Source organism: Molothrus aeneus, chromosome 5 (genome assembly GCF_037042795.1).
Source record: "Molothrus aeneus isolate 106 chromosome 5, BPBGC_Maene_1.0, whole genome shotgun sequence".
Taxonomy (NCBI): domain Eukaryota; kingdom Metazoa; phylum Chordata; class Aves; order Passeriformes; family Icteridae; genus Molothrus; species Molothrus aeneus.
In genome coordinates this window covers 17523824-17539201 of record NC_089650.1, presented here as the reverse complement: position 1 = coordinate 17539201, position 15378 = coordinate 17523824, and the positions used below count along the sequence as shown (strand labels likewise).

At 41.4% G+C, this 15378-nt stretch overlaps 1 protein-coding gene across 2 annotated transcripts in view; it reads left to right on the top strand.

Annotated features, from left to right (window-relative positions):
- The window catches only part of LARGE1 (LARGE xylosyl- and glucuronyltransferase 1), a 272061-nt gene extending 258080 nt beyond the window's left edge, over nt 1-13981 (top strand). For both annotated transcript variants that reach the window (XM_066551016.1, XM_066551015.1), the window contains 3 exons: nt 1150-1296; nt 6489-6684; nt 10852-13981. In XM_066551016.1, the coding sequence (XP_066407113.1) occupies nt 1150-1296; nt 6489-6684; nt 10852-11049 (541 nt within the window). In that variant the 3' untranslated portion in view covers nt 11050-13981. The remainder of the gene's footprint in view (nt 1-1149; nt 1297-6488; nt 6685-10851) is intronic.
- Nucleotides 13982-15378: the final 1397 nt, after the last annotated feature.

The following is a 15378-nucleotide window of genomic DNA, read 5'->3' as shown; positions in this document are numbered from 1 at the left end:
GTATACTGGCACTGCTCAACAACTTTGGAAGGTCACAACTGCTGGTTGTGAAGGGTGCATCTATTGACATGCAGGTATGTTGGCCTCTAGTGATGGTGAGGGAGAAGCTACAAGAAGAAAGTACAGAACCATTCATGATAAGATGCTGTTAAAATCCTTCATTTGTGAAAAGTTAACTGGAATGTGTCAGAGGCTCTTTAAACAATGCAAACTTTGCAGTAAGGAGCTGAGAACAGATTGCTTAATATAGAACAGGCCTATAGGGTGGTATGAATTTCCTAAAATTCAGATTTTATGAAGTAGTTGTGCTCATCTTCGTTTTCTGTGACAGCAGTATAAATGAATTCTAGGTGTTCTGGGCTTAGAAAAATGGTTTGTTTGCTTCTTCTGTTATTAGGATAGTGATCCCAATTCCTTCAACTTAAAAGGCTGTAGAGAGTTTGCTGCTTGTCACCATTCTCCTTGATTGCTTGTTGCAGTAACATAAAAGTCAGGACAGTGAATCCTGTTAAGGGGAACTGACTTTGACAGGGAGAGAGAGGCATATTTCTGGTATGAAATATGGAGATAATGAAATAAAAATTGAGACAGAGTTATTTCTAATGACAGGTATAGTAAGATTCAGTTGGGGGATGGAAAAAGTAACTTCTTTTTCTTTGAATTTTAGTTTGTTAGAAAAAAATACGCTGAACACCTCTGGCAGGCAGGATGAGACAATGCTAAGCTGCTCCTCTGCTGCAACGATCATCCCAAGGCCCCTGCCTGGAAAAGAGCCCTGTGTGAAATACATATGTGCACACACACTCACACACCCAAACAGTATCTGCACTGAACAACTTGCAGCAAAAAGAAGGAAAAAGAGAGGCATCCCAGTCCATTCAAGTGTAGAGCACTTCTCTGCTGCCAACAGTCTGATCAGCATTGATCAGTCAAACACACAAGCTCATTTGGAATTCTGTTGCTCTTCCTGCTCTTAGAGCATCAGACCAAAAGGAGAAGAAAATTTGAAACACATGTAGAAAAAGATATGGGCCGTAGTTACATTTATAGTATCCTAACTACCCATTTTTTGCACTTTATCTTGAAAAGCTCAGTGATTTGCTCATTTGAAAATTTTCCTGCTTTTATTTGTTGTTTCTCTTTTGCCAGGAAGTCTGTCATCCAGCTAGACCTAGCTAACACCAAGAAAGCTCTGATTGTACCTGCCTTTGAGACCCTGCGCTACCGCCTCTCCTTCCCCAAGTCAAAAGCAGAGCTGTTATCTATGTTGGACATGGGAACCCTCTTTACATTCAGGTAATGGAAAGTACTCTTTAACCTGTGGTGATTACCTCTGGTTTTTATGTTCTTCTGAATATTTGATTCTTCTCTTTCACTGTCAGGTGCATTAAGAAACTTACTGGAATTTTTTTCCCTTTTCGAAGAGAGGCAGTGAACAGAATCATGTGGATATATTCTGTCTTTAAGCTCAGCATTTTATCTTGTATTACAGTCCTCTACTGAAGGACTTCAGTTGTTAAATCAAATTTGTTTTATTTTCATCATTTTTTATTGCACTACAAAATCAAGCGTGACCATTACACTCAAGTGCGTGTAATTTACTTTTTGGCTGCCAAATACTATCTGTGGAGCTGTGTCTTCTCATGTGACCAAAAGTAATGTATCTCTGCCCATTGGTTCTCTTCCTTACTGGAAAAATAAACACAGGCCTGTCTTATGCTCTTTTAAAGTGTGAAACAGCTGCTTAAATACCTAGAGTTCCTCCGTGCAGAGGTAAGAGAGTACTCTGACTAGAGGCTAAGAAGCAAAGAACACCTAAATTTGGAACTCCTCTCGGAAGCAGACTTCTTTTGTGGCTGTGAACAAGTCACTTCTATTACCTGCCAGACTCCTCAGTTTTAAAATGCAGCTAGCTGGGGTTAACCATCTCTTAGGTGTGTGTGGTAAGGTCTGATTAGCAGACATTTGTAAAGCATCTCAGCAATGGGAAGAGTACAATATGGCCTTATGATGTTGCACAGAGAGGGGGCTTAGGAGACTTGCGTTCTTGTCTCAGCTCCACTGCTCCCCTGCTGAGAGGTGCTACACGAATCACTTTGCTTTCTTACATCTCTGTTCCCCTTCTCTGAAATACAGGTAACAATGTTCACCTCTCCTTTTTGCAGTATTTTGAGATCTGAGATAAAAGCTATGAAAAAGCTAGGCATTATCCATGGCTGGAGGAGCTCCATATCATACCTCTCTCATCCTTCTCTTACTTTAGAGCTTTCCTCACACTTTTCCCATTCCCTATATTACACACCTCTCTCGTTGCAGCAGCCACCCTTCCCTCATGTGGTTGCATACACATACCATAGCAGACAGCCTGTGTGAGTCTGAAAAACATAATTCTGATCAGTGTCAGAATTCTACCAATAACTGCCTTTAAACAGAAACTTGAGGTGACTGAGAGAGGCATGCCTCTGGAAAGTTACTTAAGGATACTGATAAAGCAAGTGCTTTTCCCTCTGCCATCATTCTTTAACATACAAAAGACATAAAAATTAACAAGAGATCTGATAAAAAATAGTTTCGTCTTCCATAGTTGAGAGAAAAAGTCTTTCCAGTGGAAAATAACACCCTCAGGATTTTCAGATGTTGCATTCCACCAGCAGTCAGCTGCACAATGGTGGCCTTCCACTACAGATTTCATCTTCAAGCTAAACAGCATGTCGGTGTGTTACATGCACAGTTGGATTTACAAATCCTTTCTCAAGTCTCACTCAGGCAAAAATGTCTTGAACACCAGTGGGAGTTTTTCCAAAGCAAGGTTAAGTAAAGTAAGACTTGAAGGACATGCAGTCTGTAGCCGGTGTACATATTAATGTAGGATACATTTTACAAATGCTTCGTCAGTTTGTTTTGGCTCATTTCATTGCTCAAGTCTGTAGACAGCCACAAAGCATCTGGGCTCTCAGCTCTGGGCTGAGAATTTCCACCTCCACCTTCAAGGTGCTTTAATAATGCTGCAATTTGCTGCTGAACAGGTGGGAGTGAGCTGGGGAGGACTGGTGTGACAGTGATTGCTGAGAGTGCCTGCAGCATCCCAGTCCCTCACACCACACGGTAGATTACAATCTTTCCCTCACTGAAATTGCTTTTGTCACCTCTTTTTGAAATGGTGACCTTTTCTACCTCTGGGCAGCTAAGAAGTACACAACCGCTCTCAATTACATCCCTCAGTCAGCAACAGAAGAAAAGAGAAGACAAGTGAGCATCTGTGGCTGGCAAGGTGTGCTGTGTGAAACCCTCTGCCACAGCAGGGGCTCTGTGCCAGCTCGCTGGCTCCCTTGGCAGCTGCTGGCTGGGAGTGTGCTCCCGAGGATGTGCCTGCTCAGGGCCTGGATAAGAGCTGATGGACACAAATGTAATCCCCACACACATCCAGGCACAGGGGAAACCACAGCTGGCAGGAGACACATCATCGCAGTGAGAAAACATAAAAACCAACAGCTGATTAACTAATTAACTGATTGCATCCACAATCCAGCAAAATGTTGAAGCATCTGAGAACAGAAGTGGGAAAGTTCTTCTTTCACTCATCTCTCTTACTGAAGCGGGAAACTTAGAGGAGGCAGGGAGGAAGACTACTCTGAGAAGAATAACTACTTCATTTTGCTAACTTTAGCAAAATGAAATTTTATTTTAAATAAAAGCAATCAGGAACACAAGTAAAATGAAGCATTGGATCCAAAGTGGAGGAGGAGGGGATGTGGTGTGTTCCAGTTGTTTTCCATGAGCCGTGGGAAAGAAACTCATCGGGATTTTAGGGAGATTGAATTACTTGGTTTGGATTTGTCAAAAATGTGAGCATAGTGAAAAATATATTGTTCCAAATTTTCATTAAGTACTCCAGGGATTGTCAGATTGAGTGTGGCCTTAAAATTCAATGTGTATTTAAGTCTTGAGTTTGAAGGGCCTGAACAGAAAATTGCATTTATTCATTTGTCCTGTGAGATGGGATACCAGTATAGACAGTGAACCTCTTCTCACAACTGCATCACTGATAGTAAATAAAGTCTGTTGGAATGACTCATCCTTTAATGGGAGCTGCCTCTCTATGGACCTCCATGGAATGGTGTCTGCTTCTCATTCTTTGCAGTACAGTTCATGTAATCAGCCATTGACCAAGACCTAGTTCCAGCAGATTATCTGTGTATGAACCCATATATATTGTATGTACATATGTAATCCAATAATGCTCTCACAATTCTTTTAATGTTCTCACAATTAGATTGTTTTCAGTCTAATTACTCCTCCATCACTATTGTGTGTACACCTCATTTGAGCATCCAATATTCATTTACCTCTTTGTCAGGACCTTAGCTGTCCTTTTGCCTTTCTCTTTCCTTCTACTCACATCAATCACTCTGAAGAGGTAATAAAAAACTTCTGTTGTTATTTAGTTTTGTACTATCAAATCTACCCCTTTCTTTCTTTTTTTTTTTTTGTTGGTTTTTTATTTGTTGTTTTTGGTTTTGTTTGGGTTTTTTTTTTGGTTGTTTTTTTTTTTGTCTCTGCAACCCCAGTTCCATATTTTCTCTTTATTGTCTCTTCCCAATTATTTATTTTCCCCTGCTAGTCGGAGTTGGCTGTCTTGACTCACAGAGGTTATACTTGAGCTGCTATAGGTGCTTACACTGATACTTCCAAAAAGGGTGGAAAGAAATGGAATTATTTTTATGGTTAGCATCTTGTTACCCCCTGTTTAAATCAGTGGGAGAGTGTTACTAGAATAACAGCAGCATTTGGCTGCTTCTCTGCAGGAATCTCTCAATTAACCAAAGTTTGTTCAGGGCTTTGAAGATACAAATCACTTCATAAGTATTTAGCAGTCATTATTATTATTATTATCATAATTAATTTCAAAATGCCGGAGGTAGGATTTTAGAAGATACAGCACCCTCCACAATCTTATATCATTTTAAACCCCACATTGTGACTGTTGGGTTGGGGTTTTTTTCCAGCATAGATTGCTGCACATTCATGACTGGCTAGGTTAGCCACTCATCACCAAAAGAGGACAAGAAAAGGGATAGGCTTTTTGGCAATGATTCCAAAGGGCATTAAGGGTTATAAGCATCTTTGTGAATCTGGCACTGCTTACTAATAATCTCTGGAGAATTATTTCACTGTCACTGTCATTATTTCACTGTTTTTTAATACAAAAGGGTTTTGTTTCTCCTGGTCCCTAAGTGAGATATCTGAAAGTGGTAAAACCTATTTACAGTTTAGAAATGCAGCATACAAAGGACCATACATTACTTGTGACCCCAATGCCATGGTAATAATTCAGTCTTCCTGCACTTCCCTAAAGAGAGAGTCAGTAAAGATGAACACCTCTGATTCTCCTGTTAAAAGCCATACAAATATGTCCAAATGAAAACTCCTAGGCTGTGATTTTATATTCCTGTTTTTAGCAATGGCTTACAATGTTATGAGAATTTCTGGGATTTAAGCATTACATCATGCTGTAATTTTGCAATATTTAATGCTCAAATCCCTTCACTTTTAGCATGTGAGTCATCCCTGTGAATTCAATGTACCTTAATTTACAAATTGGCAGGATATTTGTTTTGTCCCTTCTGTTGCCTATCTGTCTCAGAGCTGTAATACAGATACCTGCTATTCCTTTGTTTCATTAATTAATCTGTGAAACTGAAGAAAGAGCTTGTCTCATTGATTTTTGGAAAGTGTTAGAATAAGTGGGCGAGAGAGTCATTGACCCTGGCACTAATGGGGTGCATTCAAGCTGTGCTAGGAAGAGACCTGCTGTGACCTAAAGTAGATTAGCAAAATACAAAAGGATCTTTTTCTGTAAATCAAATTGATTACCATACTGAAGATCACAGGAGTACTCCCCACAATGTAGAACTTAGAGCAGAAAGCCTTTATGTAATATTTTACTTATTAATGTAATTATGCAGCTTGGTTCCTGCCATAGTAATAACCATAATTAATAACATAGGACATCTATCCAGAGCTGCAGGTGTCTCTCATGCAAATTATAAAATTGCCTATAAAACAGATCGTGAATATCACCATGGTGGGGAAATGGCTAATTTTAGGGACTTTATCTGAGCTGCAGATTTCCACACCGATTTTAGAGCATCGACTGATGCAGCTGCTTGGTTGCTAGGAATAAGACACAGCCCTTGTAGTGCAGATGAACTGACAGGGTACTGTGTAATGGTTTCTCACATTAGCATGAGGTACTGTTTTCACACTATCCTTCACCAACTAGATGTGTTTAAGCATTGAGCTCTGGGAGGCGTGCTGGAAATAGTCCTAGAAATTGCCTCCGACACGTCCTGAAAATGATGATGTGAACTGTAAGCTAATGTCCTTATTTTTGAGCATTTCATCTAACAGGTAATATTTCGTTTCCTCGCCAAGATGCTTTCTATCTAATTGCCTCCCCACATCCCTGCCGTTTATGTCTGTTTCAGGTACCATGTCTGGACGAAAGGGCACGCGCCAACAAATTTTGCCAAGTGGCGAACGGCCACCACTCCCTACCGCGTGGAGTGGGAAGCAGACTTTGAGCCATACGTTGTTGTCAGGAAGGACTGCCCGGAGTATGACAGGCGCTTTGTGGGATTTGGCTGGAACAAAGTAGCTCACATCATGGAACTGGATGCACAGGTGAGAAGATGGCACACGAGTATCTCACCCAGGGCTCTGCAGCAGGGTTGTTCCAACCAAGGCTGTGTCCTGTAGGAAGGCGTCACGCTTTGCATCACCAAAGTGCTCATCTGGCCTTACTGAGCTCCTTAATGAGCACTTCTTGAGTTGGGAACACTCTGTTTGATGCTTGTCAAGTATTAAATGAAGAGCTGAGTCTGAGTTCATTTATTTGTCAGTTTTAAGAAATTAATTGTTTTGCAGAGGCACAACCCCTGTAGTGCTTTCATCCTGACCAAAGCATTGAAGCAGTTGTTGCCAATCCCATCACTTATTAAGGAACATGTAGACCTAGCTGGGTTTTTTCCTTTAAATTGAGGTTTGTGAGTCCCAAATACTAATTTACAATTCAAAAACTAATCTTCAGTTGAATTCAAGGCAAGCATCTTTAATTTCTGGCTGGAATTTACAGCACATTTCTGCAAAGATGGTCTTTACATTTCCAAAGTCTGGGGCCATGGTGCTGACTATAAAGGATCCAGGTACTTGAGCCTTGGGCTACCTGCTTCTTGGATCTGTGACTTGGGATGAAGCTGCTGGGCAGAATTTATAATAATAAGGATGCAGAGAAAGCTCAGGAGTCCCAGACTGGCACCAGAGCTCTCAGAGTTGCCAAGGTCCCTGCTGCCAATCTAAATCTTAGAGGCTGGCAGTGACTATGGCTCCATGGGAGCCCAGTGCTGCTGCTCACTGAAATGGCAGGATTTGCATCACCCTGCTGTTCTTGGATGAGGAGTTACCCACTGTGCTCATCAGTAAGGTCTGGGTCATGGCATTTCTTTTTAGTTTGGGTTTGTTGTAGTTTTTTTCAGTTTGGTTTCAATCCCAGTGTTTGAACTAGTAGCATTTCATGCTAACCAAAAAAATAGGTTTTGGTGATCTTTATCCTCTTGTGATAGCTTCTGCTATCAATCTGGAATAGAGCAGATCCTTCTTTGCTCAAGTCTTACCAGTTTATGTGAAGTAGAGCAGCTCAAGGTTTGGAGCAAGTTAGTGGGAGATTGTGTCTCTGGGGTGTGGGCTACAGTGTATTTGTGTGCAGGCATGTGTGGGAAGGATATTTTCTACTGCTTACAAAACCACATGGTCACCTTGGGCTGCCAGCCACTTGCCCTCTGTTTGCCAAGGTCATTCCCAACAAATTTGTACCTACTTACATGACAAAAAATTATTACAGACTAGAAAAAAACATTTTCCCTTATATTAATGTTAATATTACTTTGCTATAGCACTGTAATTTTCTAGTGCACTTTCCAAGCACTAATTAATTAACCATCAGTTGTGGAGAGTGCCAGGGTAATGGTTTATTATTTGTTAATATGGGTAACAAGTCTTATGTTCCCAGTGGCAGCTCTTATGTAGCATTCAGGATTTAACTCTTCTGTTCAAAGGTGTCTGCTCAGCACAGAGATTAACACATGGGAAATGGAAACAGTTTTCAAAGTTGATCATAGTGCAATTATTTTAAATGACCATTGGGTTGGAATTAACTCTGGGAAATTGTTCTTCTCACTCTTCCAGCCTTGAGCACAGTATCACATTTAAAAGAAGCTTCTTTTTCCTCTGTAGCAATTTGGATATTGGCAGGTTCTCCCACAAATGAGCCTAGAGGAGACATGGGATGGCACAGCTACTTCCCCTGTGGCATTCCTCTGCTTTGGGGTGTGCACAGATCAGGTTGCTGCCAGCTGCTAGGCTGGCTTCATTACCAGCAGGCAGAGGAGCTTCTCAGTTATTTTGCTGCTCCTCATGACCGCAGTGTCTGTCAAGAGGTCTGTTCCAGATCCCTTTCCAAGAGCCTGTGCCACTGCCATCCCTCAGAGCAGGACATGGCATGGAGATAATCATCATTGTTATTCTGGGAGCATGCAGGTGTCCACTGAGCTGGATGCTGTACAAATGCACAGATAATGCTAGTCGCCATCTAAAGAATTTGTAATCTAGGAGCTAGGGACAGAGGTTCCTGCTAGTGCATTGCCTTCTCAACAGAGGCTTCCATGTAGTAGGGAGAGGTCATTAGGAAACCTTTCCCTACCTTTCCAGTGACTGTGCTAGACTGTAAGTGTCCCATTTTCCAGGACCCTAGCCCAGCATATTTCAAAGGGGATTATTAGCAGTAGACTCACAGTTTTTTGAAAGGCTTTATGTGTCTGAAGGCCATTCAGAGGGATGAGAACGCTGCTGTGCTGAACAGTTAGCACTGCAGAGTGTAGACAGTCCCTGACCTGCAGTATTACAGACTTGAGATGCAAACAGAGAACAAAGAAAAGGTTGTATGAGGGGAATGCATCTTCCTCTGCAGCTCCAGCCCATAGTTTTAAGGTTCTTTAGAGTAATTTTCTGTAGTTTGTAGTTTATCAGCTCTCCTCGCTCCATGGTGCCAGCCTTTGGTTTCACATTTGGTTCCCCATTAGTCCTAAGCATCTTCCAGGTGCATAAATTCTGCATGTGAGCATCAGCTTATTTTGCTCTTGCTATACATTTTTCACCCCAAACAGAAGCTCAGAGCACCCCATTCCTGTATATGACAACATTGTAAATTGGCACAAAGATTTACCACTTTAGCACTGTCTGTCAGGGAGCAGGCATTCTTATAGGGAAACAGGAGCTGCATCTGCACTTAAGCTGCACATACAGGTGAAACACTAAGGTTTATCAGCAGACGTGTGGTTTTTTTCCCCACAAATCTCTACTAAAATATTTTGGAGTACTCTGCCTTTCTGCAGCAGATATTCTTTGACTCTCTACAGACTCCTAAATCTACAAGTGACTGGGAATTACAAACCAGGGGGAGTTTTGCACCACTTCCTGTAAAGGCAGCATGCTCTGTGGCTGTTCCTTCCCTGGCCAGTTTCTTTTGTTAATTGGTTAAGGAGTCCATCCAGCAACAGCTGCAGATAGAAACTGTGTGAGAAAATAGGAAATTTGCCTGTGGAGGCTTCAAAGTTTCTTTATCATTTGCATCCAATACAAGTCTGACTTCTTGAAATTCCATATGAAAAAAGTGATTAGGGTACTTCATTTGGCTACAGAATAATGAGGTTCATATCTCTTACCCAGTTCCTTGCAGAAGATACCTGCTTGTTGCATATCCTACACTAGTGAACTTTCAGCTTGTCTAAGAATCAGGCTTTTTTGAGCTTTGCTCTAATCCTTATATATTTACCTGTAAAAATTGAAAGAATCCTACAGGCATAATGGAGACTTAAATCAACCATCATTTTTTTAACAACAAGAATTGTCAAGAACTTGGTCAGATATAAAGAGAATAAGTGAAGTAGTTTTACAGGAGAAGGAGAGTTAGCACAGTATTTCAAACTTTGTGAGGAAGAAAATTTGAGTAAAAATGTCTCAAAGCATATGGAATTAGCAGGTTCATTTTCACACATTGCCTAAAAATGACACCATATTCTCCCCTTATTTCAGGTTTATAAATAATTTTGGGCAGTTTTGTCTCCGTAAGTATCTTAGCATATAGGCAAAGCAACATATGTCATGCAATTTTGCCTTTGTAAATGTAGCTTATTCCATTATCCCAAGCAAAATAAATTTTAGGGGCAAAGCCATGTTTTTGCATGGACACTTAAGACTCATGCTGTGTACTCACAGCTGTGTTGTTGCAATCACACTGCTGAAAAATCTGTGTGGCAGACATGGCCTCAGGTGTGCCTTTTGTACTATTTCCCCATTATTTGGCTTATATGGGGTAAAATGTTTTAAAATAGCTGGGGTTTTTTTACCATGAGGGTGGAAAACACTGGAGGAGATTATCCAGAGGGGATATGGACCCTGCCTCGCTGGAAATATGCAAGGACAGGTTGGATGGGGCTCTGGCAACCTGATCTAGTTGAAGATGTCCCTGCTCATTGCAGGGAGGTTGGTCTAGATTGTCTTTAAAGGTGCCTTCCAACCCCAAAAATTCTATGATTTTACAAAAAGATTAGGTAGATCTTTCAAAAAACCAAGAAAAAGCTACTTGAAAAAACAAAGGCAGCTTGTTTGAGATCCCTGACGGGTTTGTTGTTCCTGAGACACAAACCGCGCCATTCGGTGCTGGAGCATGTTTGGCTGAGGAGGAGCCTTGTGGGAGGCTGGGATCCCCCTCACAGCCGTGTCTTTGTCCCGCAGGAATACGAGTTCACGGTGCTGCCCAACGCCTACATGATCCACATGCCGCACGCACCCAGCTTCGACATCACCAAGTTCCGCTCCAACAAGCAATACCGCATCTGTCTCAAGACGCTCAAGGAGGAGTTTCAGCAGGACATGTCGCGCCACTACGGCTTCGCGGCCCTCAAATACCTGACGGCAGAGAACAACAGTTAGCAGCGTGGAGCCCCTGCCTGGCCAACAGGGACACTGAGGCAAGAGCCGCTCAGCGTTTGGGGCCTGGCCTTCGAACTCCAAACTGAGAAATACTTTCTGTTTTTATATCATACTTGGCAGTTCTAACAGTAGAAATTTGAAGTGACATATCTTCGGATGATGCTCGTTCATCCCTTCCCCGACTGCCCCGGCTCTGTCGGCTTCAGCGTTTGTGAGGTGCCCGTGAGCAGGGCCGGCCGGGCACCCTCCGAGCCACCCGAGGTGGGACTGGGCAGGGGCTGGGATTGCACTCCGCTCTCTTGACTGCAGAGCACAGACAGACCTTCAGAATATAGGATTTTATGTTGCTATTTAATAATTTGACATGCTTTTTATCTGTAAAGGAAGATCTTCGGGTCGCTGTCCTGTGAATTTCAAATCTGCACTACTTTAAAAGGGAACTTTCACCTGTGAACTTTCACAGGGGCCCTGTTAACAATGGATGACCTTGTTAATGCAGGATGAGCCAAAGGTCTGAATTAGCCTTGAAAACACAGGGGACACTTATACAAAACTGCACTCCTGAGAAGGTGTGTTACTGGTTCAGTTGTATACATGATATCGGTTGGTCTTTTTTTTCTCAAATTAATTGTTTTATCAGGAAAATCCCCTATATCCCACCCTGCCTTGGCCCCAGTCCTAAATGCTGCTCCTTTCCTTGCCAAGGAAATATCTCCCTTGTGTTTCTTTGCCATCTTCTGTTTTGGTGGTCCAGTAAAGAAGATCAGTAGCTCTGCCAGAAAGTGAACAGAACTTGTCACTTTAAAGTCTGTTTTCATCAGAGCAACTTGTTCACATGTGTCTCATAAGATAAAGGGCCTAGCTCTAACCCTTTATCTCTTTTAGGCAGGAATTGGATTTTACCTATAAGGCACATTGTACCAGGGGAATACTGATTTGTAGGTTCATTTCAGTGCTGCCCATCCGTGAAGGCTCTGGGCCTTAGGCTTTAAGTGGACTTCTTTGCTGAACAGTGAATATAAACGAGTAAAAGGCAACTAGTAGCCTTGGTGCTCTCCTGCTGCCTGCTGCAAGGTCTCAGAACTACTTCGTTAAAGGAGTTTATAATTAAAAGGAGCAGAACTGTTAGGAATAAACTCCCCATTGGACGGGGAGAAAAGAATGTGTTGGGAATCTGAGTGAGTGTTTGCTTGAACGTGGACTGGTCAAGTTCACAACATCGGTACACACAGGAATTTGCTGGAGGGCGAACAGGAACCTAACAAGCAAAATGCAGAAAACAAGACACTGGACTTTTTGCCATTTTCTTTATCTTCAGTATTAATGTTGTGTTTACATGGGAGGAAAAGATGAGGTGCACTACCCCTTTCAGGGCTATTTGTAATTTCTGTTGCAATGTTAATAGAGAAAGCAGAAACAACTCAGTGAGAAATGTGTCTGTCTCCCTGCCCCAAACCCCAAACAACCACATGTACCAATACCACTGCCTGAGCTGGGAAATGGATCCATATTGCGTTCTGCTCACGTTTTTCCATTTTGTTTTTCAGCCACTGGACCTTCTACTTTCCTCCCCACCTCATCCCTCTAGAGCTTGGTTTTATTTCTAACCTGACATTTTGTGAGAGATTTCTGATACGGTGGAAACCATGCAGTTAAACCAGACATTTAAACTACAAATATCAGTTCATCATTCTGTGTATATATAAGAAAAGCCAAAAAAGGCAATGTCTTTGACAAGAAATAAAAAGGGGCGGGAGGCTGTGTGTAGTTTTCACTTTTTCCCCTGGGAGTGTTGGCTGCATAAGAATATATCACTGCATAATTTTCCAAAGAGCTTTTTTCTCTGTTCTTAATGGCTTTATGTAAAGATTTACATAAAAAGCTGGAGAGAGCTGGGAAGAAGTGATATTAGTGCTCAGTTCTGGCCAAGATACGTTCTTTTAAAAACATCAAAGTCTTAACTCCCCAAGTCCTGTATTACCATTAAATGCAGAGGTCATTGTACTGATTGAGAATGAGAAGAACCCTGGAGCACAGGGACTGTTGATTAGCCAGTGTTTGAAAGATCCCAAAAGCTGATCTAAGAGAGGCTACCATTCATTATACCTGCATGAAATCTCCAGTCAGAGCTTCAGTGTGGCCACCATTATGTTCCATATGCATTCCAGATGTACATTTCTCCTTGGCTTAACAACGTTGCCCAAGGGTAGGCTGGATTGCCCTACAGCAGCATAACCATTATTTGGCTGTTCCATTATAAGCATTCTTCTCATTATTCTCTTCTCAGTGGTGAAGGATGGGGGAGCAGGGAGGTAATGATTTGCTACTTGCCTATAGGTTGAGTCTTGGGACCTCCTGGGTAGGCTTAGGTGTGCTGGCTGGTGTAACCAGCTCAGAGATTGGTAGTAGGTACAAAGAGTCCCTTTTTTGTCCTTATAGACACTGTACTGACTTGTATCTGTCATGTCATATTTGTTTCTGTGCTTCATAATTAGAGAGGTGTGGGTCTTGGGGGTTTTTAGCACATTTCAAACAATCTACCTAATGGCAAGTTAGGATTACATATCTGTCTGTAACTGCCAGGGCTCCTCCAACACCATGAAAAAATCCACCACAGACAACAAAAAGAATTCCCAACTCCGTTATAACACTGGCTGTCTTCCAGTCCTCTGGTGTAGTAAGTATTTGCTAGGAACTTTGTTACTTAATTCTCAGTTTTCTCCTGAAATCTTCCAGAAGTAGCAGATAAACCTGGTAACATAATGCCTTTGATTTATTGATTTGTTCCAGCAACTTCTCTCTTGAGTCGTCAATCTATGACCTCTCCTTATCTTTGATATTTGGAAAGTGTGAGTCTCTCGTTTAGATACCACTCCAGCACCCTCTCAGTGAAGACTGATGCAAATAAATCATTTAGATTCTTGGCAATGTCTTTATTGTCTTTAATTGTTTCTTGTACTTATTTGGGGTGGCCTGCCCATTATCTTCACTTTCTGCTTTTGGTGTACTGGGCAAATGTTCATTTTCTGTTTTAACTTCCTACTGTTTGCTCTTCAGATTCCCTCTTAGCTTTCTCAAACTCCATCTTAACTGTTACATACCTTCCTTTCAGCTTTACACAGTTTTATTTCCATTCTCTGAAAGTTTCCTATTTGGCCTGAATAACTTCTAAAATTTCCCATTTAGTCATATCAACATTTCCTTGTCATTGTCTTCCATTCATCCAAGGGGTACCATACTCCATGGCTGTCTTATCAGAGCCCTTTCTATTTTAATCTGAGGATTTCAGCTTTTCTAGTCCGTTTTTTTAGAGCCATTGCTTCTTTAAAAAGAAAATTATGGTTTTGTTTTTAAATTTACCTTGAATGTCATCCTACTAGGTTTTGAGGGTATTTTCCTCTTTCACCTTCCTAAATGTGAAATTTTTCTAATTTCCTAATTAGGGTATCAGAAATAAAGTATTACAGAAATTGGGCTCTGTATCTCCCTTTTCCCTCTCCACTACAAACATTGACATTCAGGAGTCATTGCAAACTATCAAGTCCCAAAGCCAGAACTGTGTATTTTCTAGCACCTTTTGACATCCCACCACTATCAGACATAATTATTATTCCAAATAATAACCTCCTGCCTGGCATCTAGTCCTCCTATTTTTGTTTTCATGCTTCTTCCTGTGATGTAACAGGCTCTGCAAGCCCAAGTTTTGGATGAAACACTTAATTGATACCTTATCATACCCTTCTGATATGTTTCCATGATTTTTCTCTGTTGTCACAGTAGATATATCTATGTATAGAGATAAATACACACATCTTCAAAAGTTTGGCTGTAGTTTCCATCATACCACTTTCTCTCAAAGGATCATCTACCATTTGCCTACACAGAAAATGTCTCTGTTTATCTGGGATAGTTCTTAGTATCTCTCAGGTTTTTTCCCAAGTCCTACCTGTAGTAATTCCTTCCAGCCTTGCTAGTTTTCCTGTGTAAACAATCTGGTCCCACTTCATAATTTGCTATTTTATTTTTCTGTTTGTAATCATTATCCTGGATGCCATGGCATAAAGGAATCAGCAGCTGTACCTGCAGTTCCATCGCCTTAGTTAGACTGAATCTGACATATGCTCCCATTACTCCTAAAGTACTGATTTTTTACCTGGTTGGCTTCATGTGGTTTGTTGGTAAATTGTAAGCTGCATTTTTCTTTTACTGCAACAAGCAGAGGCACTTTGTAGTGTTATTTGCAGTAGCTGTTGCAGCAGAGTAAGCCCTGTGTTAGAGGGAAAAGCACAAAAACCTCATCAAAACTGTAGCTGCTGTTTCTCTCCACAG